Source organism: Cimex lectularius, unplaced genomic scaffold (assembly GCF_000648675.2).
Source record: "Cimex lectularius strain Harlan isolate CLEC.00 unplaced genomic scaffold, Clec_2.1 scaffold200, whole genome shotgun sequence".
Lineage (NCBI taxonomy): Eukaryota > Metazoa > Arthropoda > Insecta > Hemiptera > Cimicidae > Cimex > Cimex lectularius.
The window spans coordinates 875,282-890,722 of record NW_019392893.1 but is presented as its reverse complement, the minus strand read 5'-3'; the positions used below and the strand labels follow the sequence as shown (position 1 = coordinate 890,722).

The following is a 15,441-nucleotide window of genomic DNA, read 5'->3' as shown; positions in this document are numbered from 1 at the left end:
TGTTGAAAAGAGAAAATAGAGGAAAAGAAACGCACTAAAAATAACAGAGTTCGAATCTTGATACAGGAAACCTCTTAACGGACAATTTTCCCCGGCAAAAAAAGATTTAATCTATACTTTTTCTCTGATTTTTGTACTTTGTCTCTTTATTATATTAGTACAGATATAGATAAAATTTAAAATATTCTGAAAAACACCCCTGCCACTGTTAAAAAAATATTGAACAATTGGTATCAATTTTATGCAGGACTAACAGAATGTTATCGCAAGTGAGCAAAGTTAAAGCAGAAGGCTTAATTAAGCACTTTACCATCTACGGCTCAAGTATTTGCTTATAGCTCTAGTAAGTACTAGAAGTGTATTAAATATGAAATTTTTCTTTCCTTTTGAATTTTAAACTTATGTATATATTTGAGTACAAACCATAAAAATTCGGGATTTTTTTTGCTTCTTTTATTTGCAAGTTCGAGAAACAATCCTACATGTCTACATTCGAGAACAAGTAAGACAATTATCCAATCCCATTTCGCTTCTGTCAGAAGGACAAATATTTGTCCAGTTATCGTTTGTCAATGATAGGCGGTGAACTGGTAAACGAGATTGTTCAAATTGACACAGCCTGTTTTTATTGACCGTCTAGTTTTACGATCGTTTCGCAATTGGAATTCCAGAATAGCAGCTTCAACAGCTTTTTCATAACATTCTCATAATTGTTGATGTATTTTATCAATGATGATTATTCTATATACAAAAATTACATTAAATTTTACAACTAGGAATTCTATTGACCTGCTTACATACTTCAATGTCGGATTACCGATACAATTTAAATTTGAGATGGGTGCTTCACTCCTTAATTGTAAAAAAAAATATTTATATATTCTTTTTTAGTAAAAATCTACTTGATATTTACTATCTATTTTTGTTCATTGTATAAAAAAATAATTAAAACTTTACTACAAAACTATTAGGAATATATCCGGATCATGGGAGCTTCGGGTGGTAGTTGTTCAAATGAGATATTTTAAAACAGAAACGACAGAGAGTTAAATCGCAAAGGTGGATTGAGATTACCATAGATTGAGTATACCAAATTATTTGAGGTCTTTGCTGAACATTATTTATAGTCGTTAAGATGTCAATAAATTTGTAATTTTTAACATATAAAATAAAATTGACCCCTCAAAATTTTAAAAATTTCGATAGAAATTGACCAAATGTAAAAAAATAACATTGAATACGATTATATGAATTACTATTTAGGAATGTCGCCAAATTTAAAAATGGTTGTGGGCCCTTGTTCCTCTCCTTGAAGGACGTGTTTTGTGTTATGTGTTTTGTTTGAGTGCTTGTATTTATTAGTGTGATTGGTGAGGGGTGGTGAAATATAGCGTACCATCGCCGCTCCATCACTGTGTGTGTTTAGGGCAGATGGCGGAATATTTATAATAGTACCCCATCGTCCCTAATTTAGATTAGATTATTAATATTGGGTCTAGGTCTAGCAGTATCGAGTTTCACTGACTAATCAGAATGAGTGCAATGTACATAGGTGTGAATGTATTTTTTTGTGCGATTGTATTATAGACGTTAGTTTTAGGCTAGATTATAGTTTGCATGCGATAAGGGCTGAAATACTAGCTGTCGAAAGCCCCGTTGATGCCTATCCAGTTGGTTGGGAAGCGAGCTCAGTCGCAATTTGGCATGACCGGTCAGTTCTTGATGATTTGGGAAAATCGATAAGTAAAATCAAATTGCTCTTAAATTTATAAGAGAATCAAATTACTAAGGGGTTCAACAAACCAAGAGTTGAAATAATTGCTATGAATTAATGGATGTTTTTGAACTAATGAAAGTCTTAATATGAGAAAAGAATTAATTTTCTTAACAATACATCTATAAAGATAAAGAAAAACACGTTTTCCTTTCTAAAAATGTCTAAAGATGCATTATCACTATGAGTTTCATTTTACGTTAATTGCTATCAAATTATATTTATCAAGACCGACAATCTGAATTGTCTTCTAAACCGTTGATGTGATTTCACTATTTTAAAAAATTTCTCTGTATTTGTCTCAAAAGATAAAATTTGTTCAGCGCAGCGCTTACCCGACGCATTCGTTCGTTGGTTGTTGTCATGATTCCATTAAACCTTTTACTAAATTAATTCCATATTGATTTTTTGTTTATAAAGTTAGCATTTAAATTATCGTTTAATGTATCAGTTGTAAAGTACTAAACCAAAAAGAGAATGAAATGCTGGTTTGAATGATGCGGATTGTTTTTGGTGCCAAATGTCTGGTGATTGTTCACATCATGGCTTTAAACTTTTAATTAATAAAAGCTGTTATTTAGTTCTAATTGGAATAGGAATTGTAAAATGGTATCTCACATTAGACGTTTAAATTTCAGAAATAATAACGATTTGCTTCAGTTACAGTAGATTCATACATTAGAGTTGATGATGGGTGTCGGTCTGCGAGTCTGTGAACTCATGGTGAACCGGCATAAGGTCACATATTGTGTCAACAACCTGGAGTGAAAACGTTTCCAATAAGTGACTCTACGCCGGTTCAGCATGCATTCATACATTATTGTTGGCAATAAGTTGTTAAGTATTGATCTAGCAACGCTAAATACTAAAATAAGACAGGACGTTCAAGCTTTCGTAGCGCAAATTATATGTCTATTACATTTTGAAAAATGGCAAAAAGGAGGGAACATTAAAAAAGGTGGGTTGAGATGGGAAGTTAGTGTCCGAGTGGATCGAAGTCACGATAGCTCAAGTGGTAGAGCAGCGGCGTATTTAGCCGAAGGTCGTGGGTTCGAATCCCGCTTGTGGCACTGACTTTTTTATCTTAACCAAAACCTTAATTAAAGATTAATTAATTGAAATGTTAATTATATGACTATTCGAAGATCGTGAGATGCGGTCTGGTGTGACGTAGGTTTTAGAAAAACATTTTGTTTATCATGCCAACGTTTCGATCTTTATGGCGACGATCTTCAGGCCTCAAAGTGTTTGTTTTACGTGTAGATGTGTCATTCTTTTCCCAGTGGGCACTCTGAACACGACACAAAAGGATGATACATCTACACGGAAAACAAACACTTTGAGCCCTGAAGATGATCTCAATAAAGATCGAAACGTTGGCATGATAAGAAAATGTTTTTCTAAAACTTACGTCACACCAGACCGCATCTCACAATCTCCGAATAATCATTGATTAACGGTCACTAAACACCACACACACGTTAATTATATGTCGAATAGCTGGTTAAAAAAGATTTTTTCGAAAATCGAAAGTATTGAATTAACATCAACTTTTTTTTCTTTTTTTTAGTCACTGTCATAAATTTAATCAAAGCTGAATTGATTTTTTTCTTCAGGTTGTTGCAAGGGTTGAACATGGAGTCATTGAGGTGAGGCTGGAGGAGAACGACGCTGCCTTGTGCACGCACACTTTGAGGCTAGTTTCCAGGTTGACAGTTCAGCCCAGCTACCTCTTCTATACTGTCAAAGACAAAGACCAACCTCTACTCTACTGCCATCTATTCCAGTCAGACGATCAGCACATGGTGAGTCTTTTTTTGATAAATAGTAAGCAATTAAAATTCTAATCATGGTGTATGGTGGTTTGTGCCACATACACAAAAAAAGCCTGGTCATAAGCAACCCTACTTCTGTTCTACATGTTGAATTATTTTAATAAGACTTTGAAGCTTATTATCTCGTGAATATGACAAAACATGATGAGTCATGCCATACAGATAATAGACACCAACATTGACTATCAACAACCGACCTGAACTCGTTATATAAAAACATAACATTCACTTCAACATCATAAACATTCTCGACTTAAGTAAACAAAAATGTACAAAAGACATCCCAAAACATTCACATGCATAGGAAGGCAGGCTTCGAATTACTTCATGGCATGTAAAATGGACAAAACAGAACATATTCAAAGCGAAGAACTTTATGAACTTCTCAAACGCATCATTTTGCTCCATTCAAAACACGATATAACATAGGAAACAACCGAACCACAAACAAAGCTGCAGATTGGAACATACACGAAAAACACAAAACTTTCTCTAGTACACCTCAAAAATCCAAACAGCGACGATTGATTATTATTATTAATAATAATATTTCTTCTTCTCGCTTAAACCTTCAACATTTTAACTCGAAAAAAGCCAGAATAACAGATCATTTCTCAGTATAACATATTATGATCAATCATAATTAATTAAATTCTCCCATAAAGCCCTTAAATGTTCCCCCCCATACAAGAATTAAGTTTTGTTTTGTTCTTCGAATTTCAACTGATTATTGTAATTTTCATCTGATTTTTGTAACAAATATACAAAAGAAAAAGAAAGTTCCTTTTCCGTTGGGCTTGGTTTAAGTCGGGGTATAATTTAATGCGCTTCCTTGTTCCTCGGTTACCTCATTCGTTTATCGTATATTAGGTAAATTGCCCTAATGGGAAAAAGCGCTTGACGAGTTCGCTAATTTTGTTTGTCCATTGGCTATTTTCGTCGTCAGCTCGCCGGCAACAAATATTATGGTTATTGACCCTCAAAATTCCTTCCGGCATAAAAACTTAAGTGGAACTTTACCGTAAGCCTTGAAAATTGTTTTCGTTCGACTTAAACGCCAATGGGTCCTTCATCAACGGCTGGATATTCTGTTTTCTTCTTGAGTCAGAATATCTTTTTCCATTCATCCTGGGACGTCAGACGCCATCTTCAGAGCGGAGCAAGGTTATAAGTAGGGAGCAAAAACAACCATGCCATACAATTTATGACAGTTCATCGGCATTCATCCTTTGACGGCTCTCATCGATAAACACTGATGCATTGAAAAGAACTTAGGCGAAACCTCGCCATGGTTTCTTATAAAAAATTATATTCCAGTTCAAGATAACGATTCAAGGATGTGAACAGATTTTATTGTGTATACGTTTTTCTCATTCTTCTTACATGTATACTACTACCATATTCCTTGACATGTTGTAGTATTTTGAGCCACATTTTTCATTTCGAGGATATTAGTTAGTTTTTTTTAAAATTATATTTGCAAAACTGCATCTTGCGGTTAATGGATGTTTCATCAACGGTCCGATCTAAAAGCCATATGAGTGTAGTTAGTTGTAATAAAAAGAATATTATTGATTGATAGAATTTAAAAATAATATTGACCCGAAGTTTTTGGTTTCCGACTATCCTGGTCTGACTATTCGTGTTGGCTAGTTTCGGTATATCTTCGATGCATGAAGAAGATACATGTATATTGATCCACCACGCATCCAGGTATTAAGCATGACGAGGCGTCACAATCTAACCCACTTTTCATTTTCAGACGTCAAGCCCATTAAGGCCGGCGTTCCCCTAGGTGTATCCAAGGACCAATCTTCTTTACCGACTACACCGCTGACATACTTACATATATATACACCCTAATACCCACATCACGACCGCAATCGTCTCCCTTTCCCGCTTGAACCTATCGTTCAGCAAAAAGCAACCCATGATCATCTAATCCTCATTACCGACTGTTACACTCGGTGGCGCATCAACCTAAATGAACAAGAGCCGGCACGTGACGTTCGCACTTTATACGAGAAATACCTGCCCACCAGTGTACATATACAGTAAGCGTAATCTTTACGTCCAATCAAATCCGCTCCCTTGGGTTCAACTTGGACAGCAGACTTACATGGAACACAAATAAAAAAGACATCAACTGAACCGAAGGTACGGACAACTCACACTCCTACTTGAACCCAAATCCACAATGAGTGCACACAATAAACTAACAATATACAAGTCACTAATTAGACCGATTTGGACTAATGGGGTTGTAGTTAGGGTTCAGTCAAGGCATCCAACATCCAAAGAATCCACTCCTTTGAATCAAATGCCTTTCGTCGCATCCTGAACGCTTCCTTCTATGACATTAACCAAACCAACAAAAATCTAGGCATCCCATTCGTGACGGACCAGATCAAAACGCGAGTTCCTGACAGTTCTTTTATCGATCCCTACAAACAAATTGCTAAATGTGTGGTGATTAGTGACCGTTAATCGATATTTATTTAGAAATCGTGAGATGCGGTCTGGTGTGATGTAGGTTTAAGAAAAACATTTTCTTTATCGTGCCAACGTTTCGATCTTTATTGAGATAATCTCCAGGGCCTGGGATTTACAAACATTGTTTACATATAACAATTACATTTTGGATGTGGAAAAGTGAATTTATATAATGCAAAATATATTTTTTATATATTAAATCAAAGTATTTCTACTCACTCAAAGTGTTTGTCTTCTGTGTAATGAACAAAGTGTTCCAAAATTAAAGATCCCACACCAATAACAAATAAATCTGACGTAATGTACAAGATTAATTGTTTAAACTGTCCGGCAACTTACATCGGTTTTACATCCCAATATCTGGACAAGAGAGTAAAGCAACATATCTATGATTGCAAAAAACCTAAGCAAAATCCTACAGCACTCGCTACCCACCATCTTGAACACCAACACAATTTCGACTTCAAAAATCCAAAAGTATTACACACAGAACAAAACAAACACAAAAGTAATATCTTAGAAATGGTTTATATCAACAGAGATAAACACAGCATCAATTACAGAACATATACATGTAAACTTAGTCGCAGCTACGCCAATATCATTAATCAAATTCAATACAGATAACATACCTATATCATCACATTATATTACACACATCAAATATTTTTCACATAGTCTAATTTCCCAACAATTTAGCTATCCTTTTCCTATTTATGCCTTTCTATATAATCCTGAAAGGATAATCTGGACGAACCATTACCAACACATTGTTCCCCTTTGTCGGCTTTTTTTACTTCAAAGAAGCCGACGCCTTACACAAAATTGTCTTTTATATACCGACTTCCATCCCCACCCCTTAAAAACCAAACATATATAAACATAAAACAGCACAATCTCACTGGCACTCTCAACACGACACGCTAGGATGGCACAATTACACAGAAGACAAACACTTTGAGTGAGTAGAAATACTTTGATTGAATATATAAAAATATATTTTGCATTGTATAAATTCACTTTTCCACATCCAAAATGTAATTGTTATTTGTAAACAATGTTTGTAAATCCCAGGGCCTGAAGATGATCTTAATAAAGATCGAAACGTTGGCACGATAAAGAAAATGTTTTCCCGATATCTGAATAACAATAAAAAAAACCATTTAATAAAAAAAATAAAACTGATAAATGACTGATGAAATGAGATGACGAGCGAACAAGCGTCCTCAATTTATGATTTTGGGAGATTGTATTTTATTAATTCATTGACCCTCACCATGGAAATAACAAGAAAAAAACCAGTCAAGGGCGAGATTGGACAGTCCGACTTCCCCTGAATTTCCTTTAAGGTGTCATCTCTCTTAACTTGATGATCTTGAAGAGGAAAAAACTGGTTTTGTATATTAATTATATGTTAAAACCCATATTTACCTATGTATTCTGCAGTACACGTAATAAAACATTACATAATTTATCAATGCTCCCACCCTATTATTTAATTACGTTGTATAAAAACTTGCCCATTGAAATAATTTTTTTTAGATATTCTATTTATAGCGTACACTTCATAAAGGTGAATAAAAGTTAACGTGATTTAAATAATCAATTAATTTAAAAGCTCTTTCATAATTCCGTTGCGAAATTTATATTGATTTTCTCATTTCAAGGCTGGAAATTAAGGGACGAGGAGTGAAGAAGTTTCAAACGCATTGTTTTGCTGCAAATCTTTAAGCTCTATTAATATCATAAAAGTATCCATACCCTCAGACTTGGCACGTATAGGCTTCTTGTTTACACTGCCGACTACCCAGAGGCAGAACCCGGAATCGAATGAAAAACACTACACCCAAGATTTAACGGCGCATTTGACTCGGGGGTCGTAACCTTTTGGAAAATTCCCAAAAGTTGACATTTAAACGCCAAGAATATGTTAAAGACTACGTATCGCGTGGGATAAACAAATATAAAATATGGCGGGTTTTCTTATTTTTGAGTATGGTCGAAAATCGAACACCGAGATACAACACGAAAGGTTATTCGTCTGTGAAACGTCTTTTCTATTATTAGCCTATGGATTTTTTTTCCAGATGGTGTTATCCAAAATTGACAAATTAATGGACGCATAAGCTCATCGTGTTGTGTTAAGACAGGAGAGTTAATTGAATTTAACGGCCCAGTACCACGCAATATCAATACTCATTAAAGAAGTAAACAACTAAGATGTACGGCCGAGTGGAAAATGTAGCACAAACTAAACAAATCTTTGTCACGTTGACAAGGTTATCGATAACATAACCTCGAGAAATGCCATGCAATTCAGAATTAGTTTTTAAAGTTATTGTTAACAAATTAAATTTTTATGTAGTGAAGTTTAAATAAATAGAAATTAATTTGTAGTATAACATTTGTTATACTATACGTCGCTATTTGTATTATACGCTATGTATACTATACGTTATACGTCGCTATTAATTCTTAACATGAAAATTTCACCGAAACTTGTCCAGCCTTGCTAAAACTATTATCCTTCGTTGTGAGATTATTACGTCCGGGGTTAAAATAGGCATAATTCGAGGCATTAAAAACTTTTGCGCGACTGAAGAACTGAATATTTGCATAGCCGTTTCGACTCACAGTAGTATTCGGAAAGATAAACTGGAATGGAGATTCTAAAAATATGGTAAATGATAAAAGGAAATCGGCAAAACTAGCTAAGATCGTAGATCCTAAGAGATCTACGAGTCTGAGGGGTGGTTTTTTCTTCACGATAGTTCCACTACAGTGAAGGCTTTTATTTTTTTCCGCTCGCCATTAAAGAGTGCAGCTTTTAATAATTTACAATTAGATTAAATATACATTAAATTAACAACGCTAAATACATTTAGGTGTAATGGCCATGGGTAGTCGTTTGATACTTCAGAACTTGACTCATGGAGAGGAACGGTTTTAAATGTTAGGTTTAAATGTATGACCACCTTTTTACTCATGAATAATCTGGATTTCTTAAATATGGCTACAAATTTACATAATTAAGTTTTTAATAGACGATTTCAAATTTCTTCGAAGAACGTCTCAACATGGCCAACGACTGTAATCATCGGGGGACGGGGCTACAGTCCTTGGCAATTAGGACTGATTCGTCGTCAAAGAAATTTGAAATGTTCTATTAAAAACTTAATTATGTCAATTTGTAGAAATATTAACATTGCCCTGATGATGACCTTAAAATACATCTACAGCTGCGGAAATTTCCGACTATGACTCGAAAGTTTAAGTTTTGTCTAGAACTCACGGTGAGAAAAAAATTGTGTGCTGGCTGGTAGTACTTTTATCTAAGTACTTATCCGGGATTTTATTATTCTCTTTCTAGTGAGTTGTAGGTCAGAGGTAACTTCTGAGACACTGGCAAGGATTCAGAGCTGCTTCTTTACCTTCCTATCCGCTTCATCCATGTCCTTCCATGTTGATCCGATTTGAGCCTTCAGCCGTTTTATTCCTATTTTCCTGTTTAATTGTTGGTGTAAAATTAATCTTATTTCCTCTGCAACTTCATAATGGACATTAATATTGGAATTGACAGAGATACTCCACTATCTGACCTTTTGTTTTAGTCTATAATGCAAATGTTTCGTTTCTTACCCTCCTTATTGACTGTAGTGTAGCCATCACATCTGCCTGATTATTAGAGCAGTGTGTGCTATATTTTTCTTTGTGGGCTGCCTCAGGGTTTCCTTCCTTAAATACGTCGTCTATTGCACATTCTTTTTTATTGACTGTTACCAATAAGTTTTCTTCTGCACTTGGATCTTTGGTGTCTGGGAGTTTTTTGGTGGTCCTGACGAGGGCCGGTGTTGTTTGGAAGCGGAGCGCTGAGACGATGTATCGAGGCCGGGACCGAGTGAGTGTGCCTGTTGGTAGAGAGAGCAGTTGGCCGAGTGCAGCGGTTTGCCTGTAGCCAAGTCGGCTACGTTGAAAAGGCGAGTTGGAAGCTAACGCTGAGAGTACCCTTGCCATCGTCGTAGGTGCTTCATTAATGATAAGCGAGAACTCGTTGGGTTGACGAGTCTCGAGGTGATAAGTGAGATCTCGTCGAGTAGACGAGTCTGCTGTCGTTGTCGGTGCTCCTTTAGTGTTAATGAGATCTCATCAAGTAGACGAGTCTGAGGGTATGAGTGAGACTTCGTCGGGTTGACGAGTCTGAAGCCAGTTGGACAGTGCCCCTGCTTACGCACTGGCTCTGCTCTGATTCACTACAGAGTGGAGGGCGAGACTATCCCGGAACCGGTAGTCACACCTAATGGGAACCGTGGTAACCGTAGGTTTTCACTACAGATCTATTATTTGTGAAGGGTGAGGCCGCTTATGTCGGGGTTTTGTCTCTAAAGTCTATGCAAAGTCCGTCTCGTGTTTGACCTGAGTTTGACGGTCTTGTGTAGTTTTACAGCTCTTCCAACTAATCCTTGGAGTCCTTGGAATCTCATCTGCCAGGATGCAGGCGGCCTGATAAGAGAATGTTCTAGCCTTTTATGATTCGCAATATCATCTGGCGCCTTGCTGCACGAAGTTTTTTATTTTAGAATATTCAAAATGGAACAGCGTATGCTAGAAGTGGAATAATTGCGCCTCGAGAAATGATTCTTAATGCTTCTTTTTTTAATTCCCAATAGATTAGATTAGACCAATCATTTGAAACTTGCCTAGCTTTTCCACAAATGTAGTCAATGTGTGAGTTCCAATTCGCCTTACAATCTGTTATTGCTCCCAGATATTTCAGCGAGTCACTTGTTCGAGCTTCTCGGCCTTTAAACCAACATTTATCTACTTCTGCTTGCGCCGTGCAGTCAAAATTAGAGTATTGGGTTTTCCGCGTTATATATCTGTTGTTTTTGAGAGACCAAGTTTCAATTAGAAACTAATTTCATTTGCCTGTTTAAATTTCATATTCTGTTTCACCTGGTGTGAAAAGCAGGTCATCCGCAAATGCTGTCACATCTACATCCAGAAATCTGGACCGCAACAAGTTTCCTGCTGGCAACATCTCTTGGTTTCTAGTACAGTATGCTGATTTTGTACACATCGAGACTTTCCTGAGAGAGAAATAACTTTTTACCAGTTAGTGCAAGGTTTTAGGGGAGTCTATGAGGTGTTGATTCTGTTTCCCATCATCCTGATCTTCCCAGTCTCAGTTTGGTATAGCAAATATATCTGCATTTTGCCATCTTCGATAGTTTGCCTGGGTAATGTTATCAGCTGTACACAACACCCTTTTTACGGTCTGAATGTGCAACCTTCAAAAACGGCCGAACTAAAAGTTATTAAAGGAAAGTAAATCCTGTAATGCAGAAAGGCTTAAGTGGGACTTTCTGTTGGGCTACTAAAAGTTGTAATTATTGTAAATTATGTTTGAAATTTTTAGTGAAAATCTTAGTAAATATTTAGGCATAAGGTCCGTATTTGTACATCTGTTTTCGCGTATAGGAAAGAGGCTTGTCAATGAATATGTGTGAACCACAAAAAGGGCTCCAATTGGACAGCAAATTGTCATGTCTGACGTATAGTAAAATAATAATCCGATTTTTCACCCATCACGCAAATCAAAGCTGGCACTCCACAAGTAACTATCCTAGGTTTAATCGTCTACACCACTGATACACCTACACATCCAAACACGCAACTGACAACCTACGCGGACAACACTACAATCCCATCCTAACCACAGAAGGAATTCAGCAACATCTGAAGCTCATGACCGACTGGTGCACTCGGTGGCGGATCAGGTTGAACGAGAGAAAAAAGCCAATAAGTCAAAGCTCAAACAATACCTGCACATACATAATAAACTAACCGCTTACAAAACATTCATTAGACCTATTTGGACTTACGGACTCGAACTGTCGAGCTCGGTCAAATCCTTCAACATTCAAGGAATTCAATCCTTTCAATGTAAATTCTCCGACATCTTCTCAACGCTCCCTTCTACAATCCAATAAATAAAATGATCTATAGAGACTTAAAATCCCATTCGTGAAGGATTTGATCTGAACCCGCTTCCTCTACTTCTGCTCTAAACTATCCCTCCACCCTAACCCACTTGCCCGAACTCTTTCCTCAACGTCCCACCCTTAACATCCACACATTCTAAAACGACGATGGCCTCGTGACCTCCTATCTTATCCCAATTAAATAAAAGAGAGTTCCAGCACTGGCTGGTATTTCTCCCCACTATTATAGCTATTTACTCAATGTACGTATATCATTTTGTACAGAAGTCATCTCTCTTTTCGGAAAGTTTGATGAATGCCCACGATCTATCAATTTTTTTTTCTCAAAATAGAACCCAATACGTCAAACAAAGTAAAAGAAAGCGTTACAAACAATCGAGAGCTGTAAACATCCTTGCAGCATCTTTTCGATTGTATTTAGTTTGTTTCGTTTAAAAAAACGGTTTGGCTCATCGTAATCTTCCTTTGTACGGAAATGGAACCAAGAGTAAAAGCTTTTTATGATGGTACTTAAGGCCAAGTTTCGGACAAGTATTCCAATGCAGTTTCTCGCTTCTCTTTTCTGTTTTGTTCCTCGACGATACCCGTCAAAGTGGATGAATTTTCATGGTCGATAAACCAAGCCTTCACTCAATTGTGTCGCAAACTAACGTCCAATAGGATTAAAAATAGAAACACCTAAAATAGCGCGAGCCCGTTGACCCATTTCCGACCAAAATGAAAACTGTTCCGCTGGAGATTTTAAGGCCGTTCCTCTTCAACGGTCATCGACCTTACCGAAAGCTCGTTCGAAAAGTACCTTTTAAAATTATTACTACCGAGGGACAACAGTGATATAACCGGGAAGGAGCGTGACAGGCGGAAAATATCGATTACATCTCAGACAAATGGATTAAGCAATTAAACTCACATAAATAATTAATTACATTAAGATAACTAATAATTAAGTTTTTGTACTTAAATTGCAGCATAACAATACTTCTAAATTAATGAAATTTACGTAAGGAAATTTGTTTTTGCTCTTTAAAACAAATAAGGATTCAAATAATTGTAAGTTTAAAACATTGTTAAATTACTTTTTATTATTGTAGCGTTCTTTCGTTTTGACTTTTCATTTGCCCATCAAATTTGCAGTTGGATCTGGCAAAAGCCCAAAATAGGTCGACCTAGGATGACAAGTAAAGGCCAAGTTCAGATTGGTATGCAACGCACAAGTGCACAGCTTATATGTGTTTGAGCACGCGAATTTTTGACAAATATCTGTCAATCCTGCTTCTTTACTCTCACAAATTGTAAGGGGGTTTCATATTTTACGTTATTTTCCTACAGTGTTCTGTTCAAAAAAGTTATGATTGAATATTATAAATAGTATCTGATAGTAAATGATATATTACAGCTATCTCTATCATTACTTAATAAAATTAAAAAATAAATAAATAAATAAAATAGAAAAAAATTAAAAGGCCCGTGTCGAATTTAAAATAACCGTACAATTAATTCGAAGGGCATATTTTGCCCACTAACTGTCTAGAAACACCGTTCTGGATGTTCAAGAATATTGGCGTTATTATTTTATTATTTACTGGATTCCATAGATGGAGCCAAAAAACCAGAACTCCTCTGTTCAGTGTGAGTTCTCTCCTTCTCTCTCTCACACTCTCTCTCTTTCTCTCTCCCCCTCTCACTCTTTCTCTCTCCCCCTCCCACTCTCTCCCTCCCTCCCTTCACTCTTGCTCTCTCTTTTCTCTCTCCCCCTCTCTTTCTATCTCTCCCTCTCTTTCTATCTTTCTCTCTCTCACTCTCTCTCTCTTTCTTTCCTTCTTTCCTTTTCTCTATGTCTCTCTCTCGCTCTTCTCTTGTTCATCTATCTTTCTAACTATCTCTTTCCCCTTTTTTCTATTACTGAATCTAATTTTCACTTCGTTTAACCTGTTGAGGTATAATATACTATTAAATTTATACTTTTTTTTAAGATTAAAGATATAGAAACTTGTAAAAGGTGTTTTTGTATGCAGATTGTTTTTGTTTTCTCCAGCCTCCTATATAAGCTTGTAAAATTTAAAACCTCTCAATCGTCGCAAATAGTAAGGTCGTGATCGGCTCAGTTAAAATCTATTGGATTGATTGATGAGTCAAGGATTTCGATTGAGACCCAGTAGAACTAATCTGTTCCCGCGTAAATGTTTACTAAAAGGGCTGTTTACTAAGGAGTCTGTTTTAGAAACATAAGGTCGTTTGGCACGGGAATCTTTTTTTTTCTCCTTCATGGCACTTTATTAATTAAGTACGATTACTGACGGAATAAAGGATTGTGTTTTCCCCCACAGAATGTGCAAGCAGAGGAGATATTTATTTGAAGCGTGTGAAAAGACCCAAGCCCTTTTCCACCCTCTGCTTTCACTAGACCTTGCTATACATTGTATGCTGAAACATAGCCATAACAGTAACAGCATGTACAAAGAAAATAAGAACTTCTGAATGGCTGTAATGTACTACGGGATAACTTTCATTTGGCCTATTATTCCGCAGTATTATTTCAAGACAAGCCGAATAAAGTTTGGTCCAAAGTTGAACGCAATTTTAGCTACATTCTAGGAACGGAAAGAGAAATGTTGTTTTCTCCGTCGTGATCTCCAGTTGCATTAAATCGATTTTGGGAACACTCTCTTAGAAATTCAGCTGTTTTGTAGAAAGTTGTACGCGCATTAAAGCCCAAGAAAACGTGCCCGTTTTTGAAGGAATCTTCGACGCGTCCCGTTCACTTCACGAGACTTTTTCTTGTATAAAATACTATATTTTTAGATTTCTTTTTTGAAGTCTGGGTGATGAACATGTTTGGTCGTTTACTATCATCCTGGTTCGCCTTGTCCCGCTGGTTTTGTGCCAGCAGTCTTTTGCTATTAAGTGTTGATTATCCAGGACCGTATTAATAAAAATAACGTCGAATTGTGCAAAAAAAAAAAAAAAAAAAAACGGATGAAAGTTGCCGTATTATTTTTCTAGAAATTTATAAATAATCAATGAGCTAATTAAATATAAGGTCAATTGAGTTGGGAAAACCCTTGTTTTAATGTATATGCACTCGCTTTTGTAAATATTAATCTTCGTTCTTATTTTCTTTTTCGCATGCTTTACGATCATCTCTAAACAATTGTGTCGTTTTTCGTATAAAGTGAAAAGTGTTAGTTTCACAAATAGCAAAAATAAATTTTACAATGTTTTTGAAATTTTCTGAAATGGCAGTAGTACACGAAACGGAAGTCCTCCATAAAATTTATCCGAGGTCGCCTGAAGGGCCTTTTTCTGACAACCCGAAGGTAAATAACCCACGTCCGCG

The 15,441-nt window shown here is 36.2% G+C and overlaps 1 protein-coding gene across 2 annotated transcripts in view; it reads left to right on the top strand.

The window, feature by feature from the left end:
* Positions 1-15,441, top strand: part of LOC106667683 (TBC1 domain family member 1) — a 64,857-nt gene that overhangs the window by 8,490 nt on the left and 40,926 nt on the right. For both annotated transcript variants that reach the window (XM_014395773.2, XM_014395771.2), the window contains exon 2: positions 3,391-3,579. In XM_014395773.2, the coding sequence (XP_014251259.1) occupies positions 3,391-3,579 (189 nt within the window). The remainder of the gene's footprint in view (positions 1-3,390; positions 3,580-15,441) is intronic.